Below are 25428 nucleotides of genomic sequence, written 5' to 3'. Positions count from 1 at the left end.
AATAAATTTTGAATATTTTGGATTATTCCCTTACATTGAATTTTCAGAGTTGAGAGATTTGAGCAAAATTTATTAACACAATAGAATGTTGACACATATTGCTAAATGCTTTTCCTACCAGTTCGACAAAAGTATACTTCCTAACCTTTTATGAAAGTGTCTACTTGCACCTTAATATTTTTAATTCTTTATAATTTGATAGCCACTTACACCTCTTCCACAACCGTATGCAGTCTCTTCTATCTTACCAGCACTTTGTAGCTCTCTTATATTCTTCTTCCATCATGTATGTGTACATTTACAAGTGTTTAAAAAAGTTCTGGAGGAGAAGTACAATCTCTTTTTTTTTTTATCTCCTAGTCTAGTGCCTGTGCATGTCTTTCATTCATTCAAGGAACTCCTACTGAGTTCACACAATACACCAGTAACTGAGGTAGGTGCAACAGGCATTCAAAATGTTCACTGAACTGAACACAACTGGTATTACATATTACTTTATTATCTCATTCATCGTTCCTGCCCCGCGTTTTAAATTTCCAAATTGAGACTTTCTCATTTCTATGGTTCACTAATCTGGAAACAAAACTCTGAAAGTTTCACCTTTAAATGTTTTTGAGTATGCCGGGTCCTTCCATTGGCCCTGTTAATAATTCCTTAATATCCACCCGAGCGCCAGACTCTGGGGGATTTTAGAAGGGGATAGTAAAATCGAGGGCAGTCTGGTGGTGAAGGGACTTTTCACCGAAGTCTAAAGGGCGCCAGGGTCATAAATTTCTCTATAAGGACACCAGTGTAATGAATATGCAAATCATGGCAGCAAAAGCACACTGTAGTTCCGGGAGCGCTGGTAGCCCCAACCCGCTCCACCCTGCTGCCTACCTCAGCGGGCGGGACTCGCCCCTCCCGCGGATTCAGAGACGAGCCCCGCCCCCTGCCCCGCCCCGCGCCGGGAGTCCCGCCAAGCGGGCTGGAAAGGGCGGGCCGACGCTGCCGCACAGCCCCCTGCGGTCGGGTTCGGGACCGAGCTGCGCGTGACCGGCGCCGCGCGCGAGCGCCATGAGCGCGCTCCCGGGCCAGTGACAGGCTCGGGGATGGATTGTAGCTCTGTCTCGGGAAAGGGGCCGAAGCCCCCGCCGGATCGCCGGCGGCTTCTGCTCTTCCTACTCGCCAGCCGCCACGGAAGCCTGGGCGGCCGCGGCGTTCCGGCACGCCGCTGCCTGTCCGCATTCCCGGAAGGTCCGGGGGCGCTGGGCCCCCGAGTCCTAGGGTCCCGCGGCGCTTCCCGTGCCTCCGCGCTGCTCCCGTTGGTGCTGGTTCCCTCCCCACGCCTGGCCGCCGCCGCACAGCGCCGACCACTAGGAGACTGGGAGCGCTCGCGCCCGGAAACCTCGGCTACCCAAGCCGGTGGCCACGACAGCGGCGGCTCCGCACCGAGGGGCCAACTGGGCCCCGCCCTGGGCGTCGCTGGTGCCGCCCGCCTTCTCCACCTGTGCCAAGCCTGGGTGCCAGCCCTCGCTTCCTCGAGGAGAGGTAGGATCAGGCCGTCAGAGAGGGGCCTCGCCTCGCGGGGCTGGGGAAGCGGGACGGGAAAACCGGAAGACCCAGAGGTCCGGTCACTAGAGGTCACCAGGTTTCTTCTAGGGCGTGGGGACGAAAGTCTGTCTGGCCCCGTCCTTCTGGTCCGCAGTGTCTTGGTCTTGGCCTTGGCCAGCTAAAATAATCTGAATTACTCGGAATGCCGGCATAAAGGTTTTGGCGCAAAATTGGAATGGGGTTTGGGAAGGGTGGTGCGAGCCCGGGCAGTGAGCTAGTGCCCATACAGGTTGCAGTTTTGCCGGTACTCACCGTGTCCCGACTCGGGTGAAGGGTGTGCAGGAGGCTGGCAAGTTTGAGAAGTGGAACCCCGGGAAATGAAGGGATTGTTTCACAACTTACTCTAGTGTATTTGTTAATTCATTCATTAAGCACTGGTGCCTACTCTGTGCCTGTCACATTAATAGATGTTTGGGACCTGTCAGTCAACAAAATGTTTGCTTTCTTGGAGCTTACTTCCAACAAAAGAAGTGATATACATATATGTTTAAATGAACAGCTATAGATCTAATTTTGTATACATATACAGTTTACATGTGCAAATATAATAGTTGTATGTACATAATCTAATAAATACTATAAGAAAAATAGAGGTGGTAAGGGTTAGGAAGTGAGGTGGGCCTCCAGTTATGACTTTAATAGCGTCTTCAGAATAGGTTTCATTGAGAAGGTGGCCTTTGACTAAATACTTGAAGGGGGTGAGGGCAGTCACTGCCCTACATGAAATTAAGGAAATCTAAACAGGCTCAATTTATTAGATAGCAAATTGTTGGTAAAAAGGTCATCACTTTGAGTAATTATTAGCACACATGGCAAAAATATCACTTTGGGAACATACTTTTCCATCAGTAACCACTCTACCACTCCAATAGCTTTTTTCTTTTTTCTCAACGGAAATGGCGAGTAAATGTGAGCTGCATCTAAAATTTAAAAATACCTTTGGCTAGGGGAGAAACTGATTGGTAAAGCAACAGTGAATGAAGTTTTACATGTAGAAGGTGTGGAATGAGTAGTGAGTGAACTTTGTCAGTGTCCTGCAGTACTTACTAGAGATGGCTTTGAACTTTATTTCTGTACTTTGCCTTTTGGTCCTATTTTTTCTCAAGCTGGAAGCTTGTGATTTATTTTCTTCATAATCAAGATTATGATGCAAAAGGGAGAAAAGGTTCTTTCTCATCAGTCTTCTGACATTGTATCCGAAAGGCAATAATGTAGGATTAGTCTCAAATGAAGTCATTCTTCACCAAATGTGTATGGATACATAAATATGGAGAGACACAGCCAAGACAGTTAAAGAATCGTGTGTGCCCACTAACCATCAGCAAATGAGAGTTTCGTTCCTTTATCTTCAGCCTAGAAGTTTGTTTAGTGCCATAGGTTCTAAGTAGGGCTACTTGGACTTAAGGATGTTGCAAATAGGAAACTTGTACTTTATTTTGCCATGTATAATATGCTCCCATGTATAATGTGCACCTATGTTTTTTGCCCAGACTTTAAGGAAAAAAATCTTTCATTGTAATTTTTTAATTCAATGTCTGTATTTATATTTAGAAACAAAACCATCATATTTCAGGGTATTATTTTGCATACAGATATCATTATTGATATCTTGTTATACTTTTAATGCATAAGCACAAAAAAATAAAAGAATTATAAATATTTCTATAGATACAGAATTAGTACTACCCATGAATAATGATCGTCCTTATTTTTCTCTCAAAAATTTGGGCAAAAAAATTGTGCATTATACACAGCAAAATACAGTACTTGATGCCCTCTTCTGGTCAAGGTTAACTTTGGGCTTCTTTGGTGTGTGTTTTTAACATCCTTTTGGTATATCGAAGGTCCCCCAAAGGAGAATTTCCTATTACTCTATATTAATATAGCTCAGTTTATTTTCTTCCTGGTTATTAGTAGGTATTTGTGGTTCTTGGGTCTGCTTTTGTTGTCACAAGAAAGAAAAGTGAGTCAGAGGTGCTCTGGGTGTTGGTATTGCTGCCTCCTCGGCCCTTTGACAGAGGCCAGCTGGCACTCACCCTTTGTCAGCAGGGCTTGGAGGGCCAAGTGGGGAGTGGCCAGCCCTTTTCTCCACTTCTCAGATGACAGTATTTCTATGAAATAAGCTTGTAATTGAAATAAACTCCAGTAATTTGGGGGGAAAATCTGCAGTATCTAAATTGTAATTAGCTCTTGCTTAGAAATGAGTCGTGATATTTTGTTTTGTGTTTGTAGTATTTTGTTTTAAATCACATAATGATTATTTTGTTACTAGAAAGAAGGAATCTGGGACTAGACTAAACCCATCACTCTTCATAAGCCGGTTCTATACTCAAAGGTTTTCAAGATTCCTAACCCATGGCACAGTCCAGCACAATTCCAAGATGGGTGGGCGGCCTACAGAGAGCCCCTTCCTAGACAGTCTCATGATCCATATCTTAGAAATCATACAATTGCATTTTTTGTTTTTAATAATTTTTTGCCTTCAGTATGCTAGGCCCTCTGATAGATGCCAACAATACAAAAATGACTAAGAATGGCTCCTCTTGGGGATTATAAACTAATAGAGGATACAGATGTGGAAGTAACATAATAAGTTCTATGATAGAGCTAGCTGTACTGGGCTGAGATAAAGAAGCAATAAAGGTGGCCCCCTGACCTGGGTGGAGTTGGCAGAGAGAACCATAAATTATATAACCATAACCAGAATGTAATGAGTGTTTAGGAAACTGGCAAATGAAATGAAGAGCAGTAAAGAAGATGCTTAAAATTTACCATTTGAGAAAGAGGAACAAACCAAGATTAAGGACGGAATACCAAAGAATGAAAGTTCAGAAAACAGGAGAGCTTCGGTAGCTAGAAAGAAAGCTGAAAAGATAAATGTGGGTCAAACTGGAACAGGCTTTGTATGCCTTGCCAAGGACTTTATAATATAGGCTAGTGGTTCTTTGAATCTAAGGGCCGTTTTTTTAACCACTAAACACACACATACAGACAATAGTTGTTGCATTTTATATGTTGTCAGTCTACCGTGTGTACTACAGAGTGATTGTTGGATCTCTTGATCTTACCGTAACCACAGCAAGCCTATTCTTTCTGGTAGCCAGTAAGTTGAGAACTGCTGCTCTAGGCTTACGGGGAAGAATCAGATCTGTGGGGGCCTGTCCCTGTCAGGTTTTTGCTTTGCACTTTCTCTAAGAGGGAGTAGGGATTGAGAGTAGGAGTTGATAAGCTGAAGTATCCTTCTGGTCATTTAGGAGACCTACTGAGCAAACCTTTGAACTTTGAGTTAGTAGATGACTGTTACCTCTTCTACCGCTCTTCTACATCACCTGGCATCCTTGAAAAGTAAGGACAAATATGTAGCAAAATTTGCACGTAACTATGTTTGTTACATTTAAATGAAAGGTTTTAATTCCATGTTGTCCATCCCTTTTTTCTCCTTGCTATCAAAATGTCCTTTTTTTTTAAGTATGACTGTAATAGTAAGGAACTATGATGTTTAAATGTCCTTTCTTGGCTAAATTACAAATTGAAACTACAATCGTTCCATGTTTTTAAAAAGCTAGTATTGTGGTTCATGAAATACAAAAGCCAGGAAACCATTACTATGCTACCTCCATCAAATGAGAACCTTGAAATAAGTTTACAAAATGGGTTGGATCTGTGCCTTAGAGCATAGAAATTCATAAAAATGGTCATACCGATTGTTAAACTCATCTCCCTAAAAGTAGGCTTTTGCAAAGACATCACAAGGGAAGAAAATGACAGATCAATCTCTTGTAAATAAGGACACAAGAATCCTCTAGAAAATACTAGCAAACCAACTCTTGAAATATGTGAAAATGACTATACACCATGACCAGATGGGATTTTTGTCCCAGGAATATCAGGTTCACTTAACATCTGCAAATCAGTTTATGTAATACACCATACTAACAAAATAAAGGAAATCACATGATCATCTCAAAAGACAAAGAAAAGGAATTTGACAGAATTCAACACCCCTTCATGATGTAAAGCACACACACACACACACACACACACACACACGGCAAATTAGGAATTAGAAGGTAACTGCTTTGACTGATAAAGGGCATCTGTGAAAACCCTCAGTATACTTACTGGGAATAGATAGAATGCTTTCCCTCTAACACAGCCGTCCCCAGCCTTCTGGGGGCCAGGGACCAGTGTGTGGGGGGAAATGGTTTTGGGATGAGTCAAGCACATTACATTCAAGCTTACCTCTTGCTGTGCAGCCCAGTTCCTAACAGGCCTACCAGTAGCGCCCCTTGGCGCAGAGGTTGGAGAACCCTGCTCTGATGTCAGGAGTAAGGGGCGTCTGCTCTCATCCTTCCACTCGGCACTGTACTACAAATCCGAATCAGGGCAGTTAGGCAAGAAAATGAAAAAAGCATCCAGATTTTAAAGGAAGAAGTTAAACCACAACTGTTCACAGCAACCTTGTACTTAGAAAATTCTAATGAATTCACTAAAAAACTATTGGAGCTAATAAACAGGTTCAACGGGATGGATATAAGATTAATATACTAAATATATTTTTAAAATAGATAAAAATCAGTTCTATTTCTATACACTAGCAGTGAACAATCTGAAAAATGAAATAATAATTCCCTTTACGTCGCATTAAAAAGTATATTCAGGGATAAATTTAACATAATAGCATAAAATTTATACTCTGAAACCTGCGTAACATTAGTAGGTAAATTAAATACCTAAATAAAAAGAAAGACATCTCATGTTCACGGGTTGGGAGACTTTAATATTGTTCAAATGTTTATGGTCAGAAATTGATAAACTGACCCTAATATTCATATAGAAATGCAAGGGACTGAGAATGGCCAAAAAACAATCTAGAAAAAGAAAAGAGTCGCAGTACTCACTTCCTGATGTCAAAACTTACCACACAGTCATCAAGGGAACATGGCACTGGCAGAAGAACAGGTGTGTGGATCGGTGGAATAGAGTGGAAGACCCAGAGATAAACCCTTACGTTACAGTCCATTAGTTTTTGGCAAGAGTCACAAGGCAGTTTAAGAGGGAAAATAGTTTTGGGACAACTGGACATCCACATCATTCCAAAGAATGAAGTTGAGCTCCCATCTCACCGTATGTACAAAAATTAACTCACCTGGATCAAGGATCTAAATGTAAGAGCTAAAACTGTAAAATAATTAGAAGAAAACATAGGTATAAATCTTTGTATACTTGTATTAGCCAGTAATTTTTTAGATATGACACCAAAAGCACAAGGAACAAAATAAAAAAATAAATTGAGCTTCATTATAATTAAAAACTTTTGTGCTTCAAAAGGTGCTGTTGAGAAAGTAGAAGACAACTCACAGAATATTTGAAATCATACCTACTGGTACATTATGGAACTTGTATCTAAAATATAGGCAGTCTTACAACTCAGCAATAAAAAGATAACCCATTTTTTATGAAGGCAAAAGGTCTGAATAGATATTTCTCCAAAGCAGATATACAAATGTTGAATAAGCACGTGGAAGGATACTCAACATCATTAGCCATCAGGGAAATGCACCTCAAAACCATCATGAGATACCACTCTACACCTGCTATGGTGATTATAATAAAAAAGATAAAACGAGTGTTGAGGGTGTGGAGAAACTGGGACCCTCGTACGCTGCTGGTGGGAATGTCCATGGTGTGGCCACTCCGGAAAGCAGTCTGACGTAACCCCATAAGTTTAAACAGAAAGTTACCCCGTGGTTCAGCAGTTCCACTCCTACGTCTGTGCCCAAGAGAATTGAAAACACGTTTACACAAAAGCTTGTACACAATTTTTATAGCAGCATTATTCACACTGGCCAAGAAGGAAACAACTCCAGTATCCTTTAACTAATCAATAGTTTAAGTAAAATTGGTATTTTTGTACAATGGAATAGTATTTGGCAATAAAAAGAAGTGACGTACTACACATACTACGAGGTGGATGAACCTTGAAAACATCATGCTAGCTGAAGACACCAATTACAGAGTAGCACATATCTTATATTCTGTTCATCCGCAGTGTCCAGAGTAGGCACATCCACAGAGACAGGATGTAGATCAATAGTTGCCTGGGAGTGGAGACCTGGGGAGTTTTGTCTCTTTGGGGGACAATGACAGTGTTCTAAAGTTGACTGTGGGGATGCTTACATAACTCTGTAAATATACTAAAAACAATCAAATTGTACACGGGGAATGGGTGAGTTGTATGGTATGTGAATTCGAGCTCAATAAAGGTGTTGTTTAAAAAAAAAGGCTGTTGAGGCATGCCTGATTTGTTCATGTTGCTGGGATGCTTTGGTTTACCATTAGGTCCCATTTTGAAGGTGATTGTCCTTTCCATTTTAGAGCTAAGCCTCTCTGCCGGGTGCCCACAGCTGGAGCGCAGACACCGAGATTTCACCTCTTCCGGGAGCAAGAAGCTCTACTTTGACACCCATGCCTTAGTGTGTTTACTGGAAGAAAATGGTAATCCCTTCTCTTTGGTCACTCAGTGCCATAGAACTGCACCGTGAATTATTACTTCTCTTACGATTTCATCTAATTTCTCCTATTTCTATTTGACTTTTAAGTCTGCAGGTAGTTTTTAGTCAGTCTCCATTTTTTAGTCCTCCTTTTTTATTGAAGGATATTTTTGCTTCAGCAATACAGTAGAGTTTTTCTCATATATTTTGTCCAAGTGGAGTGTATTCTTTTAACATCACTCTAGAAATACAGTGTTAAAGATAAGAATGTAGGCACAAGTCAGCACAACTCAGGAGTGGTTCTTACTGTCTGAAGCACAGAAGTGATAGTTTTATTACTGTGCATCTTGTGTGCTTTTATAGTTTTTATGAAATTAAAATGTTGCTGAGCAGCAGTTATTGATAATATCACATCATTGTGTTCTCTTTAAAAATATTCAGACTAACATTTTCTCTTATTGCTATTGTCATTAATATAAGATATTGCTCTGTCCATGGTTGGCGTGGCTCAGCCTGCAGAGCAAAAGGTCTCTGGTTCAATGCCCAGTCAGGGCACATGCCTGGGTCACAGGCCAGGTCCCCAGTAGGGGGCCCACGAGAGACAACCACACATCAGTGTTTCTCTCCCTTTCTCCCTCCTTTCCTCTAAAAATAAAATTATTTGAAAAACCAGATTGCTTGGACACATATGACATTTGTTGAAAGCACACTTTATATAGAGAGAACATTCTCATATTTCATCTTATCTAGACAAGTACACCAATTATAATTCTCTGTACTGTGACATATACATCTCAAAATCAGAATCTTATATATCATAGATTATTCCTTGGAAATAAATAGATCTGTGTTTTTACTTCATCGTATAGTTATTTATCCAGTTGTACATGATCATACCTGAAAAGCCATCCTCTGCGGATGTACTAAACATGCCCAGATCAAGGTGATGGAGTGAATTCCATGCCCCCGTGGGGGTCAGGAGCTCGGGGCTCCGGCCGCCCTGGGGCCCGGCCTCGGCAGTCCTTTCACCCTCAGCTGCAGTTTCCTCGTTGTTCCTCATGGGCGTGCTGAGCATTCCAAAGGGCCTTTTGAATATTAAATACTGTTATTGAATGCACTCTGGAAAAGATGTCAAATGTTGTATAATATTTTTACAAGCTTTTCTTGTCAAACTTGAACTAGCAGGCCCTTTTTACCAGAAACTTCTTTTACTGGCAAAAAAAAAAAAAAAAAAAGCGGAAGTGAGAAGAAGAGCCCTTTTTACCAAAAACTTATTTTACTGGCAAAAAAAAAAAGTGGAAGTGAGAAGAGGGCCATCTAAAATATCTTCTCTGTGGGCATGTGTATATGTATTCAGAGTAGAAATATTAGAGACCATGGGGGCATACCGACATCCACTAGGTGTTTGATGATATTAGGGGGCATCACTAATTCTGTGAAGTGTAACATTGTCAAGGTAGCTGCAGTGGACTCCAGATGGCCACCAATCCTTCCTCCTAATGAGAGGAGGGGTTTATTTTCCCTTTTCCCCTTTAAAATTTTATTTATTTAGCTATACAAATAAAAAAATTGTATATTTTTAAAATATGATGTTTGGGGGTATATACTTCCTACTTTTCTTGGTTTCAAAGCTTGAAATATGCATGAATGTTTGCACAGTTCAAGACCAGCGCCGTGAGGACCCCAGTGGCGCGTGTGTAGGGTGTAAAGGCTGTGAGATCAGTGAGGGACGCGTGAGGCGTCCAGGTCAGGGTGCGGCCAGACGGCTCACCCTTCGCGGAATACTCCCTCCTTTATCCTTGTTTCTTCAGTTGTGTCTGCTGGTTAATGAAACTCGCTAGGTCTACAGTCTCACTAACCCCAGTGGGTTTTGTCCTACAAAGGAATGGTTTGCGTCTGGTAGCTCAGCAGGTTTTCAGGCTCTGCTTTCCCTGGTCCCCTTTCACCTTCCATTGGTGCTTGTTTAATTTTAAGGCTTTGGAGTTTATTTTATTACCAGCATAAGTTCCTTTTTCCTGTCTCTTTTTTTCTTTTCTTCATAATTGCCAAATCTCATTATGTTTAACTATGAACTTTTCTTAAATTTTTAAAAATTGCAAGACATATACATTTTTTAAAAATTAGGAAGATGGGGGAAAACATGCAAAAACTACTCCGAATCCCAATATCTGAGGGCTACACATATTACCATTTTGGCAGACAACCCTTTGAATGATTTTTCTACTGATTTTTTTAGTGATTTTTCTAGGTGTGCATGACCCACACATTGAAAATTAAAGGACTTTGAATGAATTGAAGGGAGTAGGCCTTTGAAGCGGTTTTTTTTGTTGTTGCCTTTAAAACTGTGCCCTTTTTTTAAAAAAAACTATACTCTCATGTATAATCTTATCACCTATATATAACTTTATTCAAACAAATGTTCCATTAATTATAAGAATCATAGATTCTTCTGAGATTCTTATAGACAGACATATTTAATAGAAAGAATTACTTTCCAGGGACTTGGTTTTAAGCATTTTTATGAGAATTTCCAATATGAAATATAAATTACTATCTAAAGTTGTTAAAAACAGCAATACTGCTAAATTGAATCTTTATACAGTTCAATTCAGTATCATTTATTGAGTATCAAAGAATACATTTTCCTCCTGTCTTGGCCTGCATCATTACTGACTGCAGAGAATTGTGGAGGACAACCAAAAGAACTGATTTTAACATTGTCTTTGAACATTAAATTAACTAGGAACAAAATCACTATTTCCATAGTCAATAATTTGACTGATTTAGCTGGATATAAAATAAGTGAGCTTTTCTACTTACTAAAATATTTTTTGCTGATATGTATATTTTATAATGGAAGAAGTCACATCCATTAAAGAAAATAAAAATTATCTAGAATCTTTGCTAAACCACAAAAGCGGTAAATTGTATCTGTAATATTGAGTCTTGCTTTTTTTCACCTGGCCTTGCCTGGCAGGCATCCCCTAGGTTACTAGACTTTCTCTGAAAACCTGATTTTGGACAGCTAGGAAGGACCGTATAGAGCAGTTAGCCCAGCTGCCCATTTCACACGGGAACAGACTCAAACATGGCGTGCTTGTCAGAGGGACAGACACATCGTAGCTTGTGACTGGTTCCCTCATCCTCCTTCCGCAGGCTCTCACCTGCTTCTGAATGCAGACTTTCACTTCAGTGTGTAAGTTTGTGTTTTCTCCCTTTCTGTAAAGGATTTTTTTTTTGACAGCTAGAATCTCCTGAATGTAATTGTCTTTGTGTGTTTGCTTAGGGTTTACTACTCAACAAGCAGAAATCATTGTATCTGCCTTGGTCAAGATCACAGAGGCCAACATGGATATCGTCTACAAAGACATGGTCACCAAGATGCAACAGGTGAGCTTTGTCAGGGCACTTTTGCAAATCTGAAATCTGAAGGGAGGGTTTCATTTGTAATATGTATTTTTGGATAATGTTCTATTGAAAAGTATAAAAATTTTAACCATAGTTGACAGGCAAATTATTACAGTAGCATAAAAAGTATTTATTGAAAGCTACTTAGTGAACTGTTGTAGAATCATTATGCTTGTAAGCTCACTGTGCTTAAAAACCGACGGTTCAGCCCTCCATGTCTGAGTGAATCAGGAGGTGGCCAGAGTTACAGCAGTGTGCTTTCGAGCCACTGGTCCTCTGACTGCCACCCTTTAGCTGTGATTCTGTTGATGGTGGTACTGGACTTGAGTTTTTATTCTTTTCCTTTTCTCATTTTGGAATAGAGGGCAACCTTGCTGAACCTCTTTTCTTATGTCCACATTCTTCTAGTTTCTCATTAAGGTGATCCCAGGTAGAGACCATAGGAGGAGTACTCCTAGACTACACTAGGTAATGTGTTTTGTTTTTCTTTTCCTAGGAGATCACTCTTCAGCAAATAATGTCTCAGATTGCTAGTGTGAAAAAAGATATGATTATTTTGGAGAAGAGTGAATTTTCAGCTCTCAGAGCAGAAAATGAGGTAAAACTAAACAGCCACTTATAAAATGCTTTATATCCGGACATTGAGATACAATATACATACACAGAAGTGCACAAGTAAATGTACATCACGATGAATCTTCACAGAGTATATGCTACCAGTCAGATCAAGAAGTAGAACACTGCCGGCACCCACAAGTCCTGCGCCTGCCCCCTCCCAGTCCCTCCCACAGAGGAGACCACTGTCTTGGGGTATAGCACCACTGACTGGTTTTGCCTATTCTGGAATTTAAACTGATGGGATCATACAGTGTGTCTTGTAATAGTAGGTCATGCTTTTCTATTGCCTGTGGTGTTATATGAACGTGCCACATTATTCTGCTGTGATGTATATTAGAATTGTTTCTAATGTTTGTTTATCATGAAGAAGTACTGCTGTAAAATATCCTAGTTTCTTAAAGTGTGACACATGGGATCGGTGTTTACATAAATGCTGTTTTTGCATCGTCCTTGTGTTTCCAATTCTGTCACAGTCCCCTAAAGGAAGCTCATTTAGTGCCTGTTTATATTAGTCTTAGTATTGCAAGACACCTTCTAGCAAAGATTCTCTTTTTGCTAGAAAAAGGTAAAATTTGAAACTCTCAGAATTATCCATGAAATCAACTGTTTGAGGCATTTAGTTAAGAGAAAAATTAAAGGAGATATTCAAGAGAGCAAGGTCTCTGAAGGCATATGTGTATGTAAAAAGAACTGAACCATGCTGGCATGACAGGTGACCGCTTCTGCTGAGACCACTCAGTTATGGCGGCACTCTGAAAATGGTCAGCTTCACGTTGACTGCGGGAAGAACTTGTGCGTGAATGCATGTTCTAATATTTGTTACCAAGTTTTATATTTTTTTCTAACCTTCTAAACATATCCTTGACTTTGTTCTTTTTAATGTGTTTTTAGAAAGTAAAACTTGAACTACTTCGGTTAAAACAACAAATAATGGTAAGATCCTCATTCCTGTTTGCTTGCTTGTTTACAATTACATAAGCTTAATAAATATACTGTCAGGAATACTTTGTTCTCAAAAACTTAATTCTATGTTAAATATTTGTGTAATATGTCTCAGAAGTACACATTGGAAGATTTAGCTAAGAACATAGCCAAAGAATAAATTATTGATGTCTGTAACCAAATTCATTAATAAAATTGTGTTCTAGGAGGAATTAAATTATTTTTAAATAAAAAATTCTTTAAAGTAGCCACGTGAAACCCTATATTTTCTTAGAATAGACTGTCTTTAGAGAATGACATATGTTTTTAAAATGCTCACTCTATCAATTGTTTGATTTTTTTAATTTTTTAATTAAAGAAAAAAATTTTTTAGAGCAAGGGGCAGGGAGGGAGAATGAGGGACAGAAACATCTATATGAGAGAGAAACATCAATTAGTTGCCTCTCATATGCACCCCAACCAGGGACTGAACCTGCAACCTAGGCATGTGCACTGACCGGGAATTGAACTCACAACCTTTCAGGTTTATGGGATGATGCTCCAACTGAGCCACATTTGATTTTTTTTTTTTTAAGTGGCAGGGGCATTGGTGTGAAAGAAGAGATTTTGATGAGCATCAGGAAAAAGGCTTTATCCAAATAAGAGTGTAATGTTTTATTTCTTTGAGTCTATCTCTGCTTTCCAAAGTTGTCCAAGAACCAGCTTTAACCATAAATTCCACAAGGATATTATCTTGGGAATCTCGAAGCTAAAAGCAACAGTAACCAACTCTGCTAATTTAAGCATAAAAGGGGATTCTTTGTGTATATAACCAAGACATCCCCAAACAGGGCTGTCTCTGGGTATGGATTGGCCCAGGTCTCCCCAGACACCAATTCCCAGCCCTGGGAGCTCCCGTCCTGCCCCTTTCCTGGGAGGGGCTCGTAGGCTGGCAGCTGGCTCAGGTTCACGTCCTCAGCAGGTCTGGATTTCTTACTCTGGATTTCTTTCTTTCTTTCTCTATTGTTTGCCCTCCTACTAGGATGAAGTGGTGAAAGTCCGAACAGATTCCAAACTAGACTTCAATCTAGAAAAGAGCAGAGTAAAAGAATTGGTATGTTCCTTTATTAACATAGAGTATGAATTAAATTCTATACTGGATGGAATGCTTGGTCAAGTCTAAGTTTATATACAGTTCACAAGTACTATTAGATACTTACTGGTAGAACTTACACGGCTCCACTATAAGAAGACATCTAACTCAATTAAAAAGTGGGAAAAGGACTTGAACAGACACTTCTCCAAGGAGGACATACAGAATATTCAGAGACACATGAAGAGATGCTCAATATCGTTAGCTATCAGAGAGATGCAAAGTAAAACCACTATGAGATACCACTTTACACCGGTCAGAATGGCCATCATAAACAAAGCAACAAAAAACAAATGTTGGAGAGGTTGTGGGGAAAAGGGGTCCTTAGTTTACTGTTGGTGGGATTGCAGACTGGTACAACCATTATGGAAAACAGTATGGAATTTTCTCAGAAAAATAAAAATCCACCTGCCTTTTGACCCAGCAATTCCACTGCTAGGATTATATCCTAAGAATCCTAAAACATCAATTTCAAAGAACTTATGCACCACAATGTTCATAGCAGCACAATTTACAATAGCCAAGAGTTGGAAACAACCTAGGTACCCAGCAGTAAATGAATGGATCAAAAAATTGTGGTACATATACACAATGGAATTCTATGCAGCAGAGAGAAAGAAGGAGCTACTGCGCTTTGCAACAACATGGATGGAACTGGAAAGCATTATGCTGAGTGAAATAGGCCAGGTGCTGAAAGGCAAATACCATATGATCTCACCTTTAACAGGAAGCTAAACAACAAAACAAACAAGCAAGCAGAAAAAAAAAACAAAGACACTGAAATAGAGAACAAGGGGACAGTGACCAGAGGGGAGAAGGAAGGGAAGTTAAGGGGGGGGGGGAGGAATTTTGGGGGAACAAGTGTGAGGGATGCAGAGATGAGGGTTGGGGGGTGGGGATGGGGGGGAAGTGGGGAGCGCTGGACGGGGGTGGGCTTGGATGGGAGAAATAGACAAAAAACTGTACTTGAAAAATAACTAAATTAGAAAATAAATAAATGTAAAAAAAATAGATGCTTACTGGTATATGGTGGTTAGACACAGTTTTTTCATAATTTTAATTATATTTTAGATTAACACAAATTTGGTGCTTTCAAAAACATAATTAAAATTCAAGTCTTGGTCAAATATGTTTGAGTCTTTTTTTGTTTCAGAGATACTAAATTAGGTATCATTTATATATTAATAAAGAAATTAAACCCAATATTGATCTATTTCATGCTAATTTAAACTTCTACAGGTCCTGATTTTACAAAAGTTTAAGTTGATTATTTGACCTGAATAATATTAAATTATTAATATGAAATAATATTAAATTCTATACTGAAATTCAAGATTTTAAACATATTTCCATATTATCTTCTTCTTAAAATGAGAAATGTTAATGACTTTACTGCATTGTTTTGAAATGTAAATTCTAAATGATGAAGTTATGTTAAATTGAACCTTTTAATTAGAAGTAGTGCTGCACACTTGTTACCAAAAAGAGCTCACAAAATGTAGGCTGTAAATTAAGCTGGAGCAGACACACCCCCCATGCGATGCCTTGTGGGCCGCGCCCTGGAGACACAGCTCTGTGGCCCTTGCTTTTCTAAAGACCAGGCCTGGAAATACAGTCGTGTCCCCTCAGAGGGTTCACAGTAACGTTCTTTTAAAAATTGAGTTGTAACTGACATGTATTAGTTTCAGGCATACAACGTAATGATCTGGTATGTGTGCACATTACAGAATGAATGCCATGATAAATTCAGTTAATATCCATCACTATATAGCATAGTTAAGAATTTTTTCCTTATGGTGAGAACTTTAAATATTTACTCTCTTAGCAACTTTCTAATATACAATACGATATTATTATCTATAGTTGCCATGTGGGACATTACCTCCCCAGGACTTACTTATTTTTTTAACTGCAAATTTGTACCTTTTGACCCACTTCACCCATTTTTGCTCATCCTGCATGCTTTCCCTCCGGCAACCTTCAATCTGTTTTCAGTATCTGTGAGCTCCTGGAGTTTCTTGGTTTTTTTAGAGCCTGCATGTAAGTGAGATCATACAGTATTTGTCTCTCTGTCTGACTTATTTCACTGCACATAGGTTCATCCATGTTGTCACAAGGGCCATATTCCCTTCTTTTTATGGCAGAATTAAAAAGAGGTGTACACTACACAAGGATATATCTCAGATGTTCCTGGGCCTTTCATCCACTGGTGGCTTCTTCTCTGGTGGACTCTTCGCTTGCATCCATGCTCGGGCTGTGTAAATGCTGCCGTGGACGTGGGGCTCAGTGCGTCGTATGTTTTAATCTTTGTGCGCTGGGCTGCCTCTGATTTTCACCCATCTACCGTCTTCTTCAGGCTTTATTGGAATTTGATAGCATTCAGCAGATGCCTTTTTTATTCCTGGCTTACTGTGAAATGGGGCCTGTAAAGCGTTTTTCACTAACACAGAAGTAGATACACATGCAGAAACCAAATGGTCATCGTTTTCTCGTTTTTCACAATTTGCTTTCAACCAAAATGTGCTGTGACGATAAATGAAACTAATATTCAAACTCAGACAAGTCCTTCACTATACTTTGGAACTGCCTCTGGGTTTCAAGAGTTAAGCCGAGCTTTGTTATACCAGATAATTATTATGTTCATGTGACCTGTCTTTCTCATCTTGAAACACTTTTCAACCATGAAGATCAAATCCCTTAGTATCACTGAAATATTTAGTGATCACTACTAGCCTCTCACTAGTATTGTATCTAGAAGAGGAGAAGCTGTCTTAGCTACCTTTGTCCTTATGGTTTGGGAGCCTAACAAAAATTTGGCATTCACTTGACTTAAGAAGATGCCTATCGTTAACCATCCTAGGAGGAAATACAGAGAAGTTTGGGAAGTATGGGATGTGAGCCTGGATTAAAGCCAGCGAATTTATGTGATTTACTGCCCTAGCTGAGAAGTTGTTCTTGGTAATACTAAACTTACTCTGAAGTGCAGGAAAGTAGCATATTATTATTCAGCTAGTATGTAACTCTTTTAAAAATCATGGCAATATTAGGATGCGGGCTTTTCATTTCTCTTGCAACTGAGCCAGTGTGGACTTACTGAAGGCCAGAGTTTGAAGGCGTGAAGAAAATGCAGTTCCCCTCTGCCCTCTGGTGGTGATTTGCTGCACAGTCCTCTCCGCGTCTAACGCCCTGTCATTTAAAGACTGAGATGAGCAGGCATTCTTTGGTCCTGTGACGAGGACCAAGGTTGGAGTTTGGGGCTTGGGGGCTTTTTCTTCTTCTTTTTTTAAATTTACAATGGTGCTGTTTTTATACTCTACCCCTGGCAGACCCAGCTATAAAAGTTTTCATAGCTATAAAATTTCTAGATATTTCAAAGCATTAATTATTTTCTCCTGTAGCAAGTTAGTGAAAAAAATTTTAATATTTCTCTTAAATGATAGATTTGCATTTGTTCAACTAAATCCTAGTGCCCATTACTGTGGACACATGTCTGATTTTGGTCTCAATGTCTGCAAAATTTCACCAGTCTTCACACAGACATTATAGTGTAGCCAAAGGCAAGACACCATTTTAATCCTGTGGAACTAGTTCCTTTAGTAACACTGGGTAGTGACCGTGCCCAGGTGGGTTTGTTTGTTTGTTTTGAATCAGATGTGATGAAATAGTGTATTTCTTGCATTTACACTGTTTTATGATCACAAGACAGCATCCATGTCACAGAATAATATTCTTTGAAACTCTTTTTCCCCCGACTTTATATCCTTCCTATCTTTTGTCTAAGCCTCAGGTTTTGTTTGCGATTGTGATGGGATAGCCACTAGATGAAATCGTTTCCCGCTTTTTTGGCTCTCTCCTGTCAAAAAGGGTATGACTCAGCATTCCTCTAAGTTGGACCCAGAGAATGCTGAGTAGTGAGAGGGGCCAAGCCACAACACAGGGGGAGATGAAAAGAGAAGAACGTAACAGAGAGAAAGGGGAAGGTGACAAAAGGGCATCCAATACTGGAGCAATGAGCGAATAGTAATAAGAAACCTCAGGACAACAGACCTAAAGGAGAGGGACAGGCAGGCTGCTCTATTCTGGGGGCCATTTCCAGTCTCACATATTCTTGGAAGTAGTGAGACCAAAGTGTTTAAGACCCTAGAGGAGGAGGAGAAAGAGAAAGAAACCAGAATCTGACCTCTGTGACGTGTTTGTTTCAGTATTCATTAAACGAAAGGAAGCTGCTGGAAATGAGGACAGAAATGGTGGCATTGGTAAGAAATGGGACCGACTTTTCTCGGTCATTTTATTCATCTCTGCTTCATCCTGTGAATAGTTACTGGTATTTGTAATGATGTGTTGTAGGAAAATATATGCAGGCTTGGTGTCATAGGTTTTTTTTAAATTGTAGTAAGATAAACATAAATGTTACCATTGAACCATTTCTAAGTGTGTGGTTTAGTGTCCTTAAGTACGTTCACATGATCATACAGCCGTCACCGGTAAACAGCAACTCGCCATCTCCTTCCCCCAGCCCCGGCACCCACCACTCTGCTTCCTGTCTGTGAACCTGACCACTCTAGGTAACGTGCACGAGTGGCATCATACACTATTTATCCTTCTGTGACTGGCTTATTACACTTCGCATAATGTCCTCAGGGTTCATCTATGTTGTCGCCTGTGTCAGGATCTCCTTCTGTCTCAAAGCTGAGCAATATTCAGCTGTGCGGATATGCCCCACTTTGAGTGCCCTGTTGCTAGACAGTCGGGGTGCTTCCCCTGGTGGCAGTTAGGGATGACAGTGCTGTGAGCACGGGGTACAAATGTCGGCGGGGGGTCTTTGTTTTTTGAGTATGTGCATATACCTGGAAGTGGAGTATCATAGGATTTTTTTTCACACTTAACCAAATACTTGATTATTTTAATAAAAGTTAAAATCTCAGTGATTGAAGAATAATAAGGAATAAACATAGATTTTTTATTATATTTTTAACTTATAACATGCATTTACATCTTTTCCATCCTGTAATACCTGGGACCTCTGGAACCTGAGAGACTTCCATGAGAGAATATTGGAATATTCCTCTGGAATACTTTTCCATTCATCCAGGCATTTATTTTCTTATTCATCACCTGAATTGTTAGTTGTAGAAAGCTACCTACTTGGCCTAGAATTTTTAGTGAAGCATCTCCAGTGCTTTAATGTATTAATGAAATACGACAATCCTTTTATAACATCAGCCAAACTCACCACCCTTTGGGAGTAATCATGTATCTAATTTAGCTGTATTATATTTGGGAAAGAACACAAGTAGACCTTTGGTATAGCCAAGCCTCATAGCAAAACACTTGGTGTTTGAACTATAAAAAAAGAAAACTTTTAAAAATGTGAATGGAAATAGTGTCAAGGCAAGCACTGTTGCTTTTAGATTATCCAAGATTCCATTTGAGTTTTAAATGCGTACATGTATACCTTTCATTAAGAGGAGGATAAGACACATTGATTGCTGTCGAGAGCAGACTGGCTTCATTATGTTAATCTTACCTGTACAGCAATCTATAATGTCCCAAAGCTTTTTTTACATAGATTATCACATCTGATTCTCCAAACAGCCTGTGCGGAGGCAGGGCTAATGGCATTTTCTTTCCCTTTTTTCAAACAGAAGGAAACAGGCCTACATTTATGAAAGGCCCTGTCCAGTATAACATAGCATGAGGACGGTAGAACTGACACTAAAGCCCAAGTGTCCTCATCTGACCCAGGTCCCCTGACTGTACCCTGTTGGGCAGGAACTCTCAGGACTGACGGCAGAGGAGGTGGTGTAGCCCAAGTGGTGTAATGCTGTGTCTCTTTGGTTTAAAAGCACGCCCAGCAAGACCGGGCTGTCACCCAGACGGACAGGAAGATCGACACTGAGGTTGCTGGCCTCAAAACCATGCTGGAGTCGCACAAGCTTGATAATATTAAATATTTAGCAGGTAAGCCATCCTGTATGTAGGCAGTTAAAACAGGCTGAAAATCAAATAAACAAAATCTATACAGTAAGTTATTTCACTGTATTTCATTGATTCCAACACATTTTTTCATATTTTAATATCTTTGAAATTGGCAAGCATCTTATAATTCCCAATACAGTATCATACTATAATTGGCAATATTTTTCTTAGAAGTAAATAAAATGATGTACTTTATAGTCCATGGAATCTTAAGTTTGTTAAGATACTATCTCTGAACTATAGTTATTTAAAAAAATAATTTTTAATGAAATTCAAGACATGGAATATTGTACAGAGTTGTGATCTTTCCGCCCGTAAGGAGTTATTCACAATTTTTGAGCCAAAAGAGGGAATAAAGATTCATGTACCAAAAAAAAAAATTAGCCATTATTTTAACTCAGATTTAATATTCTGGGGTTAATCAATATTTTAAAGTTATAGCAGTATGTAGAAGTGACATTTTGCTTGCAAGCTAAAGGGTGTGTCCCTGTATGGCACACACACACACACACACACACTTTGTGACCACAGACTATGATTCTGAGCTTCCGCTGAAAAGTTTTCTTGAGTCCTGGATACATTTGCACTTCAGAGATGATTTCAAGCCATGGGTTCGTTTTTACTTTTGTTTTTGTTTTCTTATGGGCAGATGTTTCATGGAATGTGGTAAATCAGTGAACGAGTTTCTTAGTGTTTTCCCCCTCTGGGGGGATAGGTGAATAAGTGTCTCTATATTTTCGTAATAAAAAAGTGTTCTCTCAAGTAACTTTATAACTAATACTGTGTTCAATTATTTTTTTCATACAGGGTCTGTATTTACATGCCTAACAGTAGCTCTGGGATTTTATCGACTGTGGATATAATAAAGTGTCTATTTAAAAAGATTGCTATTGTTTTGCCCTAAGAATACCAGATTGTTGTGCTTTTCCCCTCCCATTTCAACTTTTACCCCTGATTTTCATTTAATACATATTATGTATTTTATATAAATTATGGACCTATCACGAAGGCAAAGCAGTCAGGAATTTCACAATTGCTCCTTTCGCCCTTTCTGTTTGGTTGACTCTATAATGCTGAGTGGTGGTGGACAAAGCCTGGAAGACTCCACCAGCCGGATCGGTGAACTTGGCCTAACCTGGGGACACACCAACAGTAATTATCTGTATAACTCTACAGTTGTAAATGTTTTGTCAAATAGAGGATTCGGGGTGATATTTAAAAGGCCCATTGGCTTTACTAAGTGTTGAAGAATTTCTGAAACTAAACCAGGAGCACCAAATCCTCTGTACCTGCCACCGCAGCCCTTCCCATCAGTCAGCCTCTGTGAGAGAGTGCTGCGTTTCAGCTCTGGCGGGCTCCCATGTTGGTAGTACAGACGTACTTTACATCCAGAGGAGGTTTTCTCTCTTAACTTCCACTGTCTACATAAGTTACTGTTGTAGTTATGTTTATGTGCCTTCCAGCTAGAAAATCTTGTTGCTTAATGAAGTGTTGTAATTGTAATAGGGACTCTTGACCTCTAGGTTTCTCTTCCTCCCTCTCACTTGGTCATTCTTCCTTTCCCTCATAATCTGAGCTATAATAATGCTCCACTTGTGGCATTGCCTACATAGAAAGCTTGCTATTTCTCGGTGTGGATGGCCACTTCAGTTTGTGGGATGGGGTGTACTTCCTTCTGGTCTTCTGTTCTTTATAGAAGGGAGGCAGTCTGTTTTCCTTCTGTAGCAACATCTAGATACTTAGATAATGTATGCATTTTTTAGAAATGTCTTTAATGAATATGCCTTTGCGCATTACAAGCTCAGATTGTATACTTTCAAAATTAGCGAACTGTCATGCCAGGTATCATCTGAGTTTAGGTGGATTTCTTTGGCTGTTATAGGTATTCTCATTCTTACCTTACTTCTATATTTAAAACAAATAAATTCCTACATACAACTGTGGTTACTTTGGAAAAGCTCCTTCTCATTTTATTTAAATGGCTGGCAGGTAGGAGAAAATAAACATCTCAGAAAAGATGACATCAATAGGACCTTTTTCTTCTTTCTCCACGCGCACACATCTGAACATCGTCGGTGCAGAGGAGAAACCACGCAGGGGCTTCCTGACCAGACTGGTGGACTAAACCCGTGGTCACTCTCCCAACCACACTGGCGAGAAAAAGTTGCCTTTTGTCCTGTGGGTGTCATGTCTGAACTGGAAAGTGTAGGTCTTTCTCTTTTTGGAAAATATTTATGTAGCACGAAGATTCTGAATTCCAAGTAAGTATGCAAATCAAGTACTTTTGCATTAGCGGTATCAGTTTCCAAGTTATTAATTTAATCTTTTCCAGCTAGATATGAAATTATCTTAACTGCTTCAGAAAATATTTTATTGATATATTCTTCCCCTTTTGGAGAAGGACCCCCAGAAAATACTGCACATTTAGCCATTGCCTTAAGTACTTAAGACTTCTAAGTAGATGGTATCCCATTAGGACCACATTTGAGACTACTTAATGCAGATGTAACTGGTTAGTGGAGCTTAGATAAAGGCCTTAGGCTGCAGATACTCCTATGAAATAAAGAACACCCAAGGGAGAAAGTACTATATATCATTATGTTTCAAAGCAAACACTAACTTGTATAGGTTAAAAACAGTGAAGTGACCTTATATCCTGATAAAATGTTTTTAAAATATCATTCAGGGAGGTGACATTCTTTAACCTGCCCAAAGTACTCCAAATGACATTCCTACTGGTGATAGTGGGCTGCATCGGTCCATCACTCAGTATGAGCCATTGATTTTGCTGTAGAGTTCTTGGCGGTACGAAACTGTTTTTCTCCTCCATCTCAGGAACAATGAACTCCCCTTTTGATGGAGTGGATTGCGTGCTTATATGGGGGTTAAGAGGGTTTAGGACGATGCTTTATTTGGTCAAATGTATTCTATCTGAAAAACGTATGAGCCAAACATACGCATCCCCTTCCCACTGATGGGCCAGACGTCTGTGAACAGTGTGAGCACTCGGTGACTGGACACAGTACGACCACTTGCTGAGCTATCTCTGCTTAGAAGGATTCATATCACTTTAGGAAGTTAAGCATCAGCACTCAGACGGGGAATGATGCCTGTAAAAACTTCCAGAAAATCTGTAACCATAGCTAGATCCTGAAAACATACCTCTCTAGGTACAGGTGCTTCAGCTACAAATGCCTAACGCAGAACAGGTTGACGGAAACTATTCCTAGTCACTCCATTCTTCAGAGTTCCGCTGCATTCCCAGTTCCTCCTCCTCCGTCCTCTGGCCTTCATCTTGTGAAAGATCCCAAACTCCAATTCCATTTCTTTCCTACCCCCTTAATAAGCAAACCTGTTTGTGTGTATAGTTCTTTACAGGAAACACGAATTTTGGTTTCTGTGCTGGTCTTCTCGCCTAGTTTTCTAGCTTAATAGCTAACAAAACGAAATCTGAATGTATTTTTCCCTTAAGTATGTCAAGTACCTCAGCTGAGAAGTCACAAATTCAATAAGAAAAAGGCTTGACAACTCAAACCAGACATCTTGCTGGAATTTGTCTCTGAATGCTTGAGAGCCCTATTACCCTCGGCCACCTTCAGCATGACCCTGACTGGATTGTTTGGGGCTAGTTTGCGCGTTTCCTTCTGCAGCAGCAGTTAGGGACGCGACCTTCCCTCTTCAGTTCTAGTCTCCTCCTTCCCAGCCTCTCTGCCGCTTACTAACGGTGTCAGCATCTCTCTCCCCAACCCTAATACGCCTGTTCTAGGGATTTTGGCCTCATTTCCAAACAGACCCCATACAGACGGTGACACAGAACTCAGGCCTAGAAAACATTGGCTTTAATGCACATTTATCAAATTTGTGATTTTTCTGACATGAAAGCAAAAATATGTTAACCAGAAATAATTAATTCTTTATGGATATAAAATACTTGGTAATGTTTAGTCTTTTGTTGGAATTTTATTGGGAAAATATCTCTACAAATTTACACGTACAATCCTCTGATTATAACCCAAATCATTTCTTAACCCTTTCATTACTTATGCAAATATTCGGTTGAATTTTACAATATAGTAAAGTGGGTATAATGTGTGTCATTTTTATTATCTAAAATGTGTAATTCTGTGTGGCTGATACACTTTTCTATTTATTCAAATTGAATATGAATACTAGAACAACCTCTGCCTACACTGTATTTCAATTGTTATTCCTTCCAATTGTATGTGATAACAGTGGTGTATTATAAGAAAATGTAGTACCTAAAAATTTGAATTTACATAGATAAATTTGAAAGTATTTGATTTATAAAATAAATTTTTATTTTTCAAAAGAATTCCTTTAGCATGCTTGTGTAAAATACTTTACTTGTTTGAAGAAAAGTGGGGCTTATACACAAGTTTTTTAAAATAGCTGAGGATTCAGGTTGCAAGTGATAGAAATGTAAATCAAGCCAAGCTTCAGCAAAAAAGGAAGTCGTTTTTTGGCTTACATGGTCAAAGTTCAGGAAGAACAAAACTAAAATGCCATCACACTCATCTCTCTGCACTTCTTACTGCTCTTTTTAAAAGATTTTATTTATTTTTAGAGAGAGGATAAAGGAAGGAGGGAAACATGGATTGGTTGCCTCTTGTGCGCATGCCATTCAGGGACCAAACCTGCAACCCTGGCATGTGCCCTGCCGAGGAACCTAATTCTCCCCCTTTCACTGTGTGTGAAGAACTCCAACTGAGCCACACCCATATGGTGGGCCCAGTTCTCTCAGATCAACTTCAGGTGTGAAGAGTCAGAAACAGCCAGCAGGTGCCCAGCAACTTGTTAGAAAGTTTCACTTTGAAAAAGCCTGGAAGGAAGTATCCAAAGCCAGCAGCCGAGGTAGCTGCCAGCAGAAGGCTCCCCACAGGGACACTGGTCCAGTTCCTTGCTGCCTGCTTCTTCCTTGAGGACCTGGGAGCAGACGTCCCACCCCTGGAGATCTGAGCTCTTCTGCAGTCGGCCTGCGCTGGCAGACCTGTGGAGCAACAAACATCTGCTCAGGAGGAGAGCAGAGGAACACTGGGAAAGTAGGTAAATGACAGCCCAGAAGGTAAATTTAGAAACACTTCATTTTCTCCAGAAATCTTTTACCAAAATTAGCGTCAAATAAACTGAGGGATTTGAGGGTGAGCCTGTTAAGTTTCTAAAGGCTCTAAACGATCTGCTAAGTCATCCTTCGTGTTTAAAATGGTGTGCCATCCGTGTTTTAGATGTAGGTCATCCACCTAC

The 25428-nt window shown here is 39.8% G+C and overlaps 1 protein-coding gene across 1 annotated transcript; it reads left to right on the top strand.

Annotated features, from left to right (window-relative positions):
• Positions 1-984: 984 nt before the first annotated feature.
• On the top strand, positions 985-24461 carry MCUR1 (mitochondrial calcium uniporter regulator 1). The gene is made up of 9 exons (XM_053668251.1): positions 985-1530; positions 7972-8091; positions 11374-11477; positions 11992-12093; positions 13005-13046; positions 14077-14148; positions 18390-18443; positions 20034-20148; positions 20974-24461. The coding sequence occupies exons 1-9, from the start codon at positions 1092-1094 to the stop codon at positions 21027-21029; spliced, it is 1104 nt and encodes a 367-aa protein (XP_053524226.1). The 5' UTR covers positions 985-1091; the 3' UTR covers positions 21030-24461.
• Positions 24462-25428: the final 967 nt, after the last annotated feature.

This window comes from Artibeus jamaicensis, unplaced genomic scaffold, assembly GCF_021234435.1.
Source record: "Artibeus jamaicensis isolate MK-2021 breed Jamaican fruit bat unplaced genomic scaffold, CSHL_Jam_final contig_482, whole genome shotgun sequence".
NCBI classification, from domain to species: domain Eukaryota; kingdom Metazoa; phylum Chordata; class Mammalia; order Chiroptera; family Phyllostomidae; genus Artibeus; species Artibeus jamaicensis.
The sequence above is the reverse complement of the archived record's forward strand: the minus strand, read 5'-3'. Positions and strand labels throughout refer to the sequence as shown.

What these genes read in the sequence shown, in the direction of transcription:
- MCUR1 (XM_053668251.1), top strand. Translation starts at nt 1,092, where the DNA reads ATGGATTGTAGCTCTGTCTCGGGAAAGGGGCCGAAGCCCCCGCCGGAT. An exon ending in GTGTTTACTGGAAGAAAATG is followed by an intron (nt 8,092 to 11,373) that starts GTAATCCCTTCT and finishes GTGTTTGCTTAG; the next exon opens with GGTTTACTACTCAACAAGCA. An exon ending in TGGTCACCAAGATGCAACAG is followed by an intron (nt 11,478 to 11,991) that starts GTGAGCTTTGTC and finishes TTCTTTTCCTAG; the next exon opens with GAGATCACTCTTCAGCAAAT.